General features: G+C 46.4%; 2 protein-coding genes and 1 pseudogene across 2 annotated transcripts; 1 reads left to right on the forward strand and 2 right to left on the reverse strand.

Moving 5' to 3' along the window:
* Positions 1–448: 448 nt before the first annotated feature.
* Positions 449–2,673, reverse strand: LOC133923554 (probable high-affinity nitrate transporter-activating protein 2.2; annotated as a pseudogene).
* Positions 2,674–5,797: 3,124 nt separating this feature from the next.
* On the forward strand, positions 5,798–12,851 carry LOC133924428 (SWI/SNF complex subunit SWI3A homolog). Its single transcript, XM_062369949.1, has 12 exons — positions 5,798–6,090; positions 6,222–6,751; positions 7,498–7,986; positions 8,087–8,250; positions 8,337–8,389; positions 8,495–8,649; positions 9,330–9,517; positions 10,294–10,431; positions 10,769–10,866; positions 11,372–11,653; positions 12,476–12,557; positions 12,631–12,851. Exons 1-12 carry the CDS (start codon positions 6,003–6,005, stop codon positions 12,710–12,712), a joined length of 2,349 nt encoding a protein of 782 aa, XP_062225933.1. The 5' UTR covers positions 5,798–6,002; the 3' UTR covers positions 12,713–12,851.
* A 177-nt stretch (positions 12,852–13,028) lies between these two features.
* Positions 13,029–14,978, reverse strand: LOC133924427 (cytochrome P450 71A9-like). The gene is made up of 2 exons (XM_062369948.1): positions 14,041–14,978; positions 13,029–13,946 (listed from the first exon to the last, which is right to left on the reverse strand). Exons 1-2 carry the CDS (start codon positions 14,968–14,970, stop codon positions 13,326–13,328), a joined length of 1,551 nt encoding a protein of 516 aa, XP_062225932.1. The 5' UTR covers positions 14,971–14,978; the 3' UTR covers positions 13,029–13,325.
* Positions 14,979–15,235: the final 257 nt, after the last annotated feature.

Here is a 15,235-nt window from a genome sequence, read left to right on the forward strand (position 1 = left end):
TAAAGTGAATGAGGCTCCAAAAGCGTCGACCGGGCGACCTCTGCATAGGAGCGCCTGGCCATGACAAGAAGAATCGGGATCCGTTCAGACTGCATTGAAGAGAAGATCTGCGCGCGGAAGGTCGATCCTCTCGACAACAGGGCAAGGTCGATCCTCTCGACAACAGGGCAAGGTCGATCCTCTCAACAACAGGGCAAGGTCGATGGCTGGCTTGTAGATCTTCCACCAGCGCTTGTGGAGAGGCAAGCACGCGCGCGTGTGCAAAATCAAGGATAAATCGAAGCGAAGGAAGGGCATGAGAGGGGGAGGCAGGACGGATCTGGCCGAGGTAGTTGGGAGTGGTGAGAGGGAGCCTTACTGTGCACCCTCATCACGCGAAAACCTCATCAAATGTTCAATGATGCCTTTTTACATAGATGAACACTTGCGTGTTGACCGCGTATGGCGCTTACTTGTCCTTCCTCATGTTCTTAGCGACGAGGAAGAAGGCGAACGCAGGCAACAGAGAACACCGAGAACACGCCAGTGGCGATCTCGATCGACATGTGGATTCCTGTTATGCCCGTGACGTCGAAGCAGGCAGGCATAGTCTGGTTGTAGCCATCCTGCTCCCCGTACGCGTCCCGCGTGTAGGCACGCACATGGTAGGACACTATGGCGACGTCACGTATGACCCTGTACTTGAACGTGGTTGGGCCAGTGCTGGCCCCGGCATACGGCTGCTGGGCGATCTTGAATTGGCATGCCCTATCCTTGCTTAGGTCTTTGTTGGCCTTGCACCATCCGTGTTCCTTCTGGCTCACCGTTACGTAGCACTGGCTCACCTCCACCGCCTTCTACCCGACGTCCAAGTCGGACGACAAAGACACGATGAGGTACCATGTCACGGTGATGGCATCCTCACGGGCGAGCATGACTAGTCGATATGAGAAATTCTTTGTAAAAGAACATCCGGGTGAAGCTAGCATGACATGCTGCAATCACTAGCATATGTAGTCAAGACATCAAATTATCAAAGAACATGCAATATTTCATGCTGAGATCTCTGTGGACAAAAATGAACGGCCATGCCCACGTCTTAATTACGACTTCTCCACCTTTTTTTGGTTCCTTTGCTAGCACAACAGGCAAAGCTGGCCAACTGGGCCAAATCAAATGGGCCAGCATGAGGCACGGCGATTTGGGCCCGATCCAGGCAAGGTATGGTACGAGAGCCAATGGGCTAGGCCGGCATGACAAGCCGGACCGTATCTAGGACGACGCCTCGGCACTGCATGGTGGCACGAGCACGTGCACAGGCCCGCCCAGCCGCCACCCTGCCACCTTGCTTGGTCGCCGCCTCGCCTCGCCGTGCTGCACCCGTGCCCGGGCCAGCTCACCCCAACACGGTCTCTAACGTGCCGTGTCGTGTTCTGAGCCTCCAGCACGCAGGTCAACACAGTACAACCTGATTAGTTAGCCAAACCTAGCAAGTCATGTCCTAACCAGAGTCTAGACGTACTAGACCAGCCCTTCAGACCCAATTGACCAGGTTTAACTACAGGTTCACTACTTTTCAAACCAAGATGACCGATCAAGGGAAGAAGATTTTGTGCCGAGCTAAACACTGTGCTAAGTCAATAACAAACGGAGCTCCAAAACTGTGTCAGGGCCACAATAACAGGTAGCAAATCGAGGGGGTGAAAAACAAGTGCAAATTCCTTACGTTACGTACTGAGTAACGACTACTCTGAATCTGTGAAACTGGCAGCGCCTTTACGAATGAAGTTGCACTTGTTACTTGCCAGGGAAGAGGAGCTAGCTCCAGCATATGTTCACATTCCCCGATTCACCACTTACCTTCGATGCCTTAGCTCAGCCAAATTAAACATCGTGAAAATAAGATCGGTACCACTGATTCACTGGTGATTACGGTCGCTAAACATTTTGTGTCCGTTCAGAAACAAAAAGAGGAAAAGGCAGCAGCTTTCAAAAGACGCCTCTACCACCAATAGCTTGGCACGGTTCTTCTTCCATCTAATAGCTTGTTTGACAGAGTTCTAGTTCTGAAATTTTTTAAAACTAAATATTTATAGCTCTATAAAAATTTGTAGATCTGAAGTTTGAAATATATTAGAATGTTTATGTGAGACATCTTATTTTTATTTTAAACTATAAATAATAATTTAAATTATTTTATTTTAATATATAAACTCTAGATCTGACCTATAGTTAGAAGATGAAGCCCTCTGTTTGATCTAATACGCTTCTCGCAATACGTAGCTCTAGCACACGTAAACGTGGAGCACCGTGTCGTGCTTTCACGTGATCCGCGCGGACCGGCACACCGGCCGGTGGTTCTTGCTACTCTCTGCTATCGATCGAACCAGACGAACACTTGACCGTTCAATAATGCTTCTAACAGAACGTAAAAAGCTAGCAACCCATCATGCGTGCGTGCAAAAGATGGCGAAGGATTCATGTTTCGTTACGCCAGCAATCCAAACAGAAGAACCACAGGGCATGGCATGGCATGTCGTGCACCGATGCAAACGCACCTCGGCCGGCCTTGGGCGACGCCTCGACGACGAGCGTCCTGCCGAGCGCGGAGAGGTGTGCGCCGCCGGCTGGCCACGCGCAGCAAGCGCCGAGGACGAGCAGCAGCAGTGACAAAGCCGCCCCACACCGAACCATCTCTGACGTCCTTTCACTCCCTACAGCTGAAGAGAGAGCAGAGTAGTAGCGTCAGGAGACGAGACGATCTCAAGCCTCGAGAGCGATTCGCAGGATGGGAGGGAGGCCACTGGCGCGGTTCCTAGATATGCACGCGGGCCCGAGGAGGCAAACGACCAGAGGTTCCAAAAGGCAGCTCCTGATTGATCGGCGTACGCATGTATTTATATGTATCTATACTTCTATAAAATATATAAATTATAATAGAATTAAATAACTTTTACTATCCACCCAAGTTAATTAAATAGTTATCGTGTAAAGATTCTTTTCCATATATTTTATCTTATATTAATTACTTTTTATATCTAGATGTCCAATATTCTTCTTCCATATATTTTAAAAATACATTTAATCTCTCATTATTTACCTTTTATATTTAGACATCTAATATTTACTTTCTATATATTGCTATATTGTGAATTAATTTTATGTGTGTAAAACACATGTTATATGGAGCTTTGTGAATTAATTTTATGTGTATAAAACACTTGTTACAGGGAGCTTGGTCACTGGTTCAAGTGATCGAGAGGTCGGGCTGCGCTCTGGTCATCGGTGAACAGTATCGTCGGCTGGCCTATTCTTTGACACCGAGAGGGACTCGCCATTGAGGAGTTACACTGCATGCCGTTTCTCTGGTTGAATTCAGATGTAGCCGCTTCTGTATCTAGCTCGGGCGTTGACAAACATTGTACTGACCATCCAGTAGACAAAGACTGTCCTCGTATATGCTTAACTAGCAAGGTGACGCACTTGTGTGGCTAGTTTCGTTACACTGTATTTTTTATTCTCTTTGGTTACAAATTCACACTATACGATCAATGATTTCTCCAACTTATCAGTCAAACATAATTTTATAATCATGTCTCGATTGTACAAAGATATGAACAATGCTCTTCACCTGCTTACGATCGCGACTGCAAGTTTCTTAGCTCAAACCTAGCTCTTCCTGGTTGCATCATATCTTGTTGATTCCTAGCTTCGTAAGTGTCTCTTGTCGTCGTCATAGGTAACGGCTCCAACATTTGCGGCATGTGGTTATACCTTACTCTGCCATTTACTTGGTACCACTGTCTTGTGCAACAACAAATTTATTATTAAATTTAATAAACATAGCTCTTCGCCACCATGTGGCCGCAACCACGAGGTACGTGGCCTAAGTTTGACTTCAGTGTCCTTGATGTCCCTTGACGGCTCAAGCATGACTGATATCATGACTTTGAGTTGCATCTTCCAAGCCTGATATAACGACACTCATATCTTTCCCTACCGATTTGATCCTATGTCTTATCCTACCGATCTCTAGATTTGTTGAATTCTTTTGTCGCTGCTGGAGGTCATGAATTTTATCATTTGCACTCTACGTGTTGTGCATTGCCTTCTACTTACTTGATGTGTCGAACCTGAGCTGCACGGAGCTTTTGAATTCTTATAGGAATCATGTTACTAATTTATTTATTTTTTATTTGGATTTTTTCTAAGCTTGTATTTGATATGGACTCTTATTTTTTCTATTTTTAATCCCAATTTTCATTATTATGAATTGAATTTTACATGACCCTTTATTTAGATATTTTGCTTCCCAATCTGTATGGAAATCGAACTACTAATTTTTCATTATTATTATTCCAAATTTTAGCTATTGATTAATTGTATTTTACATGAACTTTTTATTTAGGTATTTTGCTTCCCAATTTTTATGGAAATCAAACTACTAATTGACTATAATTTTTAATTCTGAATTTAATTTAGACGGTTAGATGATCATAAAAATAAATGGTCTAGATTCTTTTTTTTTCAATTAATGTGGTAATTTCTCCTCCAAAGTGAACATGGAGACTTCTTTTGCTGGCTATTTACTAAGATGATAGATTTAATGAACTGAGTTATAATGTTGCATTTTCTTTCATTTAAGGCACATCTTTTTGGGTTCTTGGTCGTTGCTGAAAAATAAATTAGACGACATCTCAACGAGAGCATAATATCTGACCCTTGGCATAACAAGTTTACAATGCTCCGCTCATTTGACTGGCCTCTTGCTAGGGTCTATTAGGGTCCGACTAGGTGGACCCAAACCACCTGTAGCCCACCTCTCTTTCAACCTCTGTCCCTACCTCCGCCCATTGCAACCGCTGGTGCTTCTGTTGGTGCCGTAGCGAACCATCGTGCCCTCCCTTTCCCTTCCTCCACCAATGGTCAACGGTGTCCCTGCCACCTTGTCGTGTCACCCACCTCCCGCCGCCACTGCCATGCTGTGCTGCCCACCTCCCACCATCGCCACCTTGACCTTGCCCGCCCCTAACGACTCCCATTGTGATGCCCTCGTCTTGATCCGAACCACCGCATATGGCTATCACCAACGGCCGGCAGTGCCTCGCCGCCCCATCGGCACAGCGCCACCCACTGCTTGGCCTACCTCCCTCCCAATTTCTATGTATAAGGAAGAGAGAGCATCCTCGAAACAGAAAATCCCATAACCCTGACCCCAAGTCCGGTCGCTCCTCTACTCCGGAGACCAGACGCGAGGAGGAAGATAGAGTTCTTCCGTCCAACTAGGGGACTCGAAGATTGCTACTCTTCCTGACCTCGCATGTATCTTTACATTGCTGCCAAGATACACTGCCTTTTTGTTTAGCGGGCCATGATACATTGTTGATCAAATGAAGTCATGAGATGGACAAGAAGAAACAAAAATTGCACGCATGCGTGCACACCCAACACAAGACTACAAGAGCAACAAGTAAAATCGAAGATGCAAGTTTCGGAAACAGAAATCTGGACTTGGAGATGGCCGTTCTCCATTTCCACATACCGGCCCATACATAATCGACCCAAAATTATATATCCTCTACAACATTTTTTTTTTAGATTTTAGTATTTTGAATTTTAAAGCAATAAAATGTAATATTTTTTGATTTTTAACCTGTCGTCCGTTAGAAATATGATATTTTTATTTTTTTTAAACCTATTGTAAGCAATTTTTCCAACGAACATCTAGTTTTGTAATCTTTTTATTTTCGAAATGTAAAAATAAATCTTGAAAATTGTCCGTCTAAGGCCCATACCACCGGAATACACGTGGCCCACACACCGATTCCCACCTAGAAACCCTCGTCGTCTGTCTCACACCTCATCGCCGCCGCACCATCTCGCTCGCTCCTCCCCTCCGAACACCCGAGTCCAAGGCCAAACCACGCGCGCGGCCTTAAACCCCACCGCGCCCCTTTATCCGAGATCCGACGGCCCGGATCTATCCTCTCCCCTTCCGACGCCCCGTTCCCGCCCTTCTCTCCATGTCGCCGCCGGCGGCCGGCGCCACCGCCACCTCCGGCGAAGCGCCGCCGTCGCCGCGCGAGCTCTACACCATCCCGGCCTCATCTGGTAAGCGTTATGTCCCTCCCCTCGGCTTTCCCTCGCGCCCTTCTTCCCGTCGTGCTCCTCCTAGGGTTACGGGGTTGACCCCGACGCCAGCCGCCTGACCAAATTGCGTGTCTGCTGCCGCCCCCCCGCAGGTTGGTTCCGGTGGGACGGGATCCACGAGACGGAGCGACAGGCGCTGCCGGAGTTCTTCGGCGGCGCGGGCGGCGCCGGTTTCGGGACGGCGACGCGGAACCCTCGGATCTACCGCGAGTACCGCGACTTCATCATCGGCAAGTACCGGGAGGACCCCGCCCGCCGCCTCACCTTCACCGAGGTCCGCAGGGCGCTCGTCGGCGACGTCACGCTCCTCCAGAAGCTCTTCGCCTTCCTCGACGCGTCCGGCCTCATCAACTTCTCGGTCACGCCCTCCTCCTCCCGCCCCGCGGGGCAGCAGCAGGAGGCGGGAGTCGTCGTGGAGGCGCCCGTGGGGCTGCAGGTGACGCCGCGGCCTCCAGCGTCGTACTTCGCGGAGGAGAAGCGGGGAGGGGGCGGGGAGAACGGGTTCCGCCTGCCGCCGCTGACCTCCTACAACGATGTGTTTGGAGAGTGGGCGCCTGGGAAGGCGCCTATATGTGGTTTCTGCGGCGAAGAGTGCAAGGATAGGGAGTTTGAAACATTGGAGGTACTGCTAAGATTTCTTGTTTAAAAAACTATCAATGTTTGAAATTTCTTCTTGCATGGAATCGTGTTCTATAAATAGATTTTTGGGTTTTGTATTTTGAAATGCTAAATCTTAGGATATGGAATATGCAATGCCGACAACACTGATAGCGGAGATCAAAGCAGAGATGAAAATCGTACTAATAGTGGAGATTAAAGCAGAAGTGAAAATTGTACTATGGGGTGTAGGTTCATGGACGTTTCATTCGTGCTTGAGAAACACTGCAAACTTGTAATAAGGCCATTTTGAACTGAACTCTCCATCTTTATTAATATAATGGGTGGCTCTCCATCGAAGAAAATGAAAAAGTGCGGAAAAGATAATTGTGGTGCTACTGTATTTGATTAGCTTGATAAATATGTTGCATAAATGCCTGGATTCACTCTAGCCCCTAGATTCTAGGATTGGAGCTTTTTGTAACCTACAATTTTGATTTAGTAATTTTGGAGAATTCATTCATTGATATGTTTCGTAAATAATAATTGCCACGGAAGACGAAAAGATATTTTTTATGGACTAGCCGACTAGGTGAGGTTGTTAGATGATAAAATGGATCCCCTCTTCTTTGTGTAGCATGCCCTGCACACTGATCTTTACTGAGCTGTACTCTGAGTGGTGTTGTTTGCGCTTTAGATGACATCAAGCAGTGATGAATTTAGAAAATCCCTAATATGTATTCATTAACGTTTCCTACATTCTCTTTTCAGGATGGTTTTAAAGTATGTTCCAAATGTTCCAAAACCAATAATGACAACAAGGAAGAAGCAACTAAATGTCCTGGTGACAAAAAGGAGAGCGTGGACAACCATGCTTCCAGTGCATGGACAGAAGCGGAGACGTTACTCCTTTTAGAAGGAGTCCTAAAACATGGAGATGACTGGGATCTTATTGCTCAGCATGTCCGCACAAAGAATAAATCAGAATGCATAGCAAGGCTTATTCAGTTGCCTTTTGGTGAACATATGCTGGGCACAATAAATGGTAAATCTGTTAGCAGGCTCCACATGAACCAAACAACTGATGGAAAAATGAATCAACACATTATGAATGAATCTTCAAGCCAATCAATTGAAATGGTTGATGGCATGCAGATTGATGGAAAGGAAGATAGTGCTGATAAATCTGCTGAAGAACATCCTGCAAAATGTAGACGGTTATTTTCCTCAATGGATGCTACCACTTCATTAATGGAGCAGGTAATTATTACGAAACGACATGCACCAAGAAACTCACGTGCCAAGGACGCATATAGGTTTTAAATAGCAAGAATACTAACATTTGCTTATGCTACCTCAGTTAGCACTGCTGACTACAGCAACTAGCCCAGATGTTCTTGCTGCAGCTGCTGATGCCGCAATTAAAGCGTTGGGCAATGAAAACCCCCAAGCAAGGAAAGCTTTCCGTCTCAGTGAGAGAGAATACAAAAATAAGGCATTCTCTTCTAACCATGTCCAACAGATGTAAGAATAAGTTCTTATTGTTCACATCTTTCTTCTTTTGCTACTATTGGTGTAATTTCTTAATTTTTGCATGACATTTTTTACAGTGATTGCAAAGGTTGTGATCAGGACACGGAAATGCAAGGGCAGACTGTTACTGGTAGGTCAAATTTATTTTCACATTCCAAGCTAATATAAATTCAGTATTCACCCCCTTGTTTCTACTCTGCTCATCTAATATCCATGCCTTCCATTCATGATTCAGATAAGAAGCAGGAAAAAAAGTTCATTGCTACTGCATATCAAGTGAGGGCAGCTGTTGCTACTGCTATCGGTGTAGCTGCTGCCCGTGCTAAAATACTTGCAGACCAGGAAGAGCGAGAAATGGAGCTCCTTCTGGCGTCTATAATTGAAACTCAGGTGAAACTCTTTTACTTATTTCCTACATAACCTTTCATCATGGCAGTGTTTTGAATTTGTAGTTTTTACTGATGTTCCTTCATCCGAAAGTGACATGTGTGATACATTGTATTCTGATCAAATCATTACATTTCCACAACACTCCACTACTTAAGTACTGCCACATTTTTAGCTTCCTAGCTGCTTACATATGGATAATGGACATGATCAGTTTAAAATAGGATAACAGCAGTAGTACAACCGTAATTGTCATGCTTACCTGATTGAGGAATGAAGAGCTGGGAGATTCTTATGTGCGGACTGTGGGGCCTGGGGAAAGAAGGCTATCTTGTTTCATTTTCTCAATTGTTCCTTTTCTATTTCCACGTTGTGTATAGGTCTCTAGGATGTCAATAGTGACCAAAGCTGGGTTAGTATTCTGTTCCCTTAGATTCCACTTTCACAGTTCCACCTCTTCCCGGGAGTCCTTGTAACTGTTCATGATGGACTTTAATAGCTTTATCAAAGCAGAATCGTTTACTTCGTGATGATGCTCTCTTGGTGACAGACTAGTACTTCTTTATCTTACTTTTTGGTTTGGAGTGTAGTAAACTTTACATATCATTTCCAGAAATTTACTTCGGAATTGTGGTCTTTGCTTAATGACTGACTGCAGTTTGCTGTTTATCTATGTCGGGCAGCTAAGAAAGATACAATACAAGATCAAGCACTTTGATGAGCTAGAGTTGATCATGGAGCAGGAGTACACCACTATACAGCAAATAAAGGGGTCCCTCGTCAATGAATGGCTAAAGGTCCTGGGGCAAGCATTTCAGGCTGGAGTGTCATTACCCAGAGATGAAGTGCTTACAAAGCTGTTCCTGAACAAGCCCACCCCATAAGGAAGTTGACTGGAGTCGATTAGCCCACCTCTGATCTGCATCTCCCTCTGACTGTAGCTGGTAGATAGCTTCCTGCGTGTATGAGGGCACGTCTGTAAAGGTGCTGATTGAGCTTTTGATTTCCCAGAATTTGGGGCTTAGGATCGCCACAGCCCTTCATACTATACCTAGTTGTACCAACTAGGTTTAGATGGCAAAATTGCTGACAGCCTAGTGTAATTGTTGACATGTATGATTTCTTTCGTGTGGATATGAGCATGTTGCTTCATTTTGGGGTATCACTATGCTGTCTGATTGTCTTGGTTGGCTGCTTTGGTAATGTTGTATGGAAATATGGTATCTGAAAATTGGCAGCGAGATGTTGACGTACATAAAATTCCTGCACTTTCTATGATCATCACCTGGTCGTAAAATGCATTTTGAACTGTGGTGAGCAGCCTAGTATTAACTCTAGCAACCAATCTGGACTGGTCAGATTTCGAATGGACGGTCAGGATGGAGAGAGTTTATCCTAATCCTGTCAGGATCCTCGTCCCCGAAACGGCAGCCAAAACCCTCGTCCCCAAACCTCTCCCGCGGCGAACAACCTGATGGCGAAGAAGAGCAAGGCCGCGGCGGCGGCGGCGGCGGCGGCCGCCGAGACGGGCGTCTCGAGCCCGCAGGGATCCACCCACGGAAGCGAAGGCGGCGGGGAGAAGGAGGGCAGCTTCCTGCTGGGGCAGCCGACCTGGGAGGACGCCGGCGGGGGCCGGTGGCGGTGCGCGGAGACGGGGCACGAGCTGCCGGAGCGGGAGAAGGAGGCCTACGCGCGGTCCCGCGCCTGCCGCCTCGCGCTCATCGATCACGCCGTCGCGCGCAAGAAGCCGCCGCTCAACGCCTTCAAGCCCCACCCCGAGCACAAGTTCGTACCGATCCGCTCCGCTCCTTCCGCTGATCTCCTATTTCGTATTGCCACGTTGTGCGCACCCAACGCAGCTTGTTCTGAATTTGTTCAGGAGCGTATGGTTTACTCTGATGCATATTTGAGGGGTTTAATCGGCTATCCGTTAGTACTCTTCTAAGGGTTTTTAGGGTTCTAAATTAAATTCTGTTTGGGTCTGATGCTGCGACGATGCGGATTATATCATGAAACAAATTAGTGACATATAGTTGATGTATGCTTGTGGGTCGGAACATGCATTAGCTATTGCTCTTTAGGGTGTGGTCATATATGAACCGAGTTGGGTTTTGTGTTCTAGATCGAAGCTAGTATGCAACATCACGGGAGATACAATAAACAAGTCGGAGGAGCACATCTGGAAGCACATCAATGGGAAGAGATTTCTTAACAAACTAGGTAAAAGTTTCTCAATACTACTTGTATGATAGTTCGGCAACTTGCTATTGGATGAGCTGTGCTATTTCCTATATTTCACTGCTGGTTGAAGAATCCTTGATGAATGCTCGGCTATTTCTATATAGCTGTTCTCTCTCTCTCTCTCTCTCTCTCTCTCTCTCTCTCTCTCTCTCTCTCTATATATATATATATATATATATATATATATATATATATATATATATAATTTCACCACCGTTGATTCTAAATAACACAAGTTGATAACTAATATTGGACGAATAGTTGGTACCTTTCTCAGAATAATTCTTTATGGATCAATTGCAAATGACCATTTGAGTGGATTGTGTGCTTTGCTCTGCAATGGTTATTTGTATTTGCTTTCATCTATCTTTTCCATTTGAATTTGGCTGGAATCCTAACCCTTCACACAACAAGTTGCTTTAAAGCCATTGCACTGGAATATTTGGTTGCATTTACATCTGACATGCTGAACCCTATGTAACAGAACAACTTGAAGAAAAGATGGCTTCTGGTGAGATGGCTGAAGGAGAAGCTGCAAAGTCAAATGAAGTGGCAAAGAAAAGCAAATCAAGCAAGAAGGACAAGAAGAAAGCTACTGTTGTGAGCCTTTCTTTGCCACGAGAACCTAAACCAGAGATGGATGATTCGGATGATCCAGATTTCTGGGTGCCTCCTGTTGGAAGTCGTTGGGATGATGATGACGGGAAAGATCGTTGGGAGTCCTCTCCTGGGAAGAACGATGCAGCAGAGAATGAAGGTGCATCTGGTATGTGTGAATTTGGCAGATCTAACTGCCTTAAGCAATCCCTGAAGCTCATAATAATGATAATCCATAACACATTTGGTACCTATTGTTTTGTTGCCTGGGTTAGTCTTCAGTTAAGATCTTGTTGTTAGATGGATCTATGATTTTTTTTTTCCTCGCTAAGTGAATATAGAGAGTTGGCCAGTACGTACTGTTGAAGTACATACAGACTACTGCAGAATATGTTGCTACGTAGCATTTGTCATGTTTAATTCCCTGCAAGAAGCACAAATATTACTATCAAAGGAAATTAACCGGCAATTTATTTTAAGTGAAGCTATCATTTTGAAAGATACCATTTATGCTGATCTTCCATAATTTGTCCTTTTCCAATTATCTCTTTAGACTCTTTGCATCGCTATTATGTTGTCTTGGGTGCAGTTGAACTTTGATATACACAGTACACTATCCTATTCAGCACAGTTTCTTATTTCTGGATATTGTGATGGGAGATCTTTACCAGCAGATGCAGATGGTCTGCATTGAAAATCTGTTGTTTAGTGGTTCATCTGAAAAGTGAAACTTCATTTAAATTGGCCTTCTCTGTATTGCACTACTGTTCCAATTTTATCCAATGTCCCCAAAGAGAGGCTACATTTGCCTTACAATTAAACTTCATTTACATTTGCCTTATATATGTGAGGTTCATGTGTAATTGCTTGCCTGCTTAATATAGTTCAGTTCCTATCTCCCTATTTTTGGATTTCATGATATTATTCACTTCTCTTTTTGAATCACAACGGGAACGGCTATGTTTTGAAACTGTTTCATCTTGTTTCATAGGTGACGGTGGTAGTGGTGGTGGTGATGATGATGATGAAATGGCTGACAAGGATGATGCTGAATCAAGGGAACTTGCTTCAAGGTATCTTCGAACCTTTTGGTCATTCAGTAGTGCTTGCTGTCACGTCATTAAGAGAGGTTTTTTACTCTTGTAGCAGGACAAAGCGAATGACACTAGAAGCAGTAGGGCCGAGTAGCTTCGCTTCAAGGAAGAAAAAACCCAAAAAGGATCAGTGAGTTGATCAGAGATCTATGTTTAGTTATTCAAGAATTCGTTTCGTTTTCCTTCATACAGAGGAACAAACTTAATCTGTTGGATTCTTGGGTTGAGTAATCGGTGACAGGTTTTGTGCTAGTTAGTATGCTTTTTGGTTAATGCTTACTTGTGCCTTGTCGATGTAGTACCCTTTTTTTCGAAAACTGGGAGACACTTTTTCCATTATCAGAGAACGGAATATTTCGGTTCTTACATCCATATCAGTATCCGACGAAGTGGACAGGAGTTCCCAACAACCAGAACAAAAGATCTAAACGAAAGATGATATGGCTAATATCCAAATCAACTAACAATTTCATCATGATAGCAGACCCAAACCGAGAGGCAATAACATCTAAAGTCGCATGATGAATAACAAGTTCACCATCAAAATTAAACTACATCCATCTAGATTTGTTTAGGCATGTGAGGTCCACTGCATAGAAAAAAAGATATCTTCGTAGTTTTACAACATTTGCCCATTCTCAATTTCACAATGTTTCTCGGTAACCACTGAGGAAGCGCAAGTCAAGGTCAAGTGATACATCGGGAACAGACAAAACATCCTTATCGTGTAAAACCGAACGTATCACATCACTGCACGCATCTTCTTTCAGCCACGAGCACGAGAGGGTTCTTCCTGTGCACCGTCAACCCGCTCTCCTCCTCCACGTCCACCTTGACATGCGGCGGCGCGCGCCAGTCAAAGCAAAACAACAAGTTTGCCAGCAGCAGCTCGACCACGGCCGTCGCGAAGTGCACGCCGGGGCAGCTCCTCCGGCCGACCCCGAACGGCACGAGCGCGAAGCTGTCGTGCCACGGCTTGTGGTCGCTGAGGTCCACGACCTCCTCATGCCGCTCCGGCATGAACAGCGCCGCGTCCGGCCCCCACGCGTCGGGGTCCAGGCCGATGGCCTTCGCGTTGACGATCACCCGTGTCTTGGCCGGTATCTCGCAGCCGTTCACCGTGCATGGTTCTATGGTTTCACGAGGCACCAGGAGCGGCGCCGGTGGGTGCAACCGCATGGACTCCCTGATGACTTGCTTCAGGTACTGGAGCCGCGGGAGGTCGGGCTCCCGGGCCATGTGTCTGTCGGCCACGACGCTGCGCACCTCTTGCTGCGCCTTGGCGAGGACGTCCGGGTGCCTGACTAGCTCCGTCATCGTCCATTCCACCGTAGCCGCCGCCGTGTCGGTTCCGGCAATGAACATGTCCTGCAAGCTCAAATTAAGCCAAAAATTTCGATCCATCAGTACCATCCGATCGAGAAACTTTTGTAAGGTAACGCGCAAGCGCGTATGCACGTACCGTAAGGATGCCTTTGATCTGGCTATGGCTGCCGAACGTGCTCCGGTGAACCGGATCGTCGTGCAGGCGGAGAAGCACGTCAACCAAGTCCTCCGCCTTGGATAGCTCGCGCTTGTTGAGGTGGTCGTTGATGACCCTCTCGTAGAACGCGTCGAGCTCATGGAAGTTCCGCTCCAGCCGCCTCCGCAGGCCACGGAGTGCGTCCAGCCACCCGAGGCACGGCATGTAATCGGCCACAAAGAAAGCACCTAGAAGCTTCTGGGTCTCCTCGAGGACAGCGCCGACCTCGATGCTCTCTTCGGTGTCGTCGCCGAAGGCGACACGCCGCACGATCTTGTTGCTCGTTGCCATAAGCTTATCGCTCAAGTTCACGGGAGAGCCAGCTCTGGACACGTCCGTTATGGCGGCGACGAGCGCGGCGGCCTCGCCCTCCCGGACGTCGCGGAAGCCGCGCACGCGTGGGGCGCCGAGGAGCTCCGACAGTGACGCGCGGCGCGCGGCGCGCCAGAACGTGCCGTCCGGGGGCGCGAAGACGATATCCTGCAGGCCGTAGGTGATCCTGGTGGCCGCGTACAGAGCCGGGCGGCCGGACAGGGCCCGGTCGTTGGGCTGGAACACGGCGCGCAGCGCGTCGGCGGAGGACACAACGAGCGTAGGCACCGAGCCGAGGCGGAGCAGCATGAGCGGCGCCGCGTGCTTGGTGGCCAGCGCGGCGAGCGAGTCGTGCGGGAGCACGCCGAGCTGGTGGAGGTTGCCGACGATGGGTAGGCCTCTTGGGTACGGGAGAGAAGGCGAGCTGCGTCTCTTGAATGGTGCAAGTAGTTGTTTGAAGAGGACGATGATAACAAGGACGAGGAGAAGACGCGCAAAGAGGTTATGAACTTGGAGCGTCTCCATAGACATTGCTGCCGAGATGGTGCTCATGATCATAATCACTACTTCACTAGTCAACTGATGTTTGTATGAGTCATGATATTTTATAGACTATGTAATAAGAAAGAGTGTTTGTTTTGCCTACTCCTATCATTTTAGACGTATATGTACATAGTCAAATACTATATATTAATATATTTATAAATATTTGGATGGAAAAATGATAACTTATGCATGGCTTCGTCATTAAATTTACTTTCATAAATAATATGATTATATCTTATAAATATATTATACTAAAAATAGTAGTTAAAATTGTATT

This window comes from Phragmites australis, chromosome 7 (genome assembly GCF_958298935.1).
Source record: "Phragmites australis chromosome 7, lpPhrAust1.1, whole genome shotgun sequence".
NCBI classification, from domain to species: Eukaryota; Viridiplantae; Streptophyta; class Magnoliopsida; order Poales; family Poaceae; genus Phragmites; species Phragmites australis.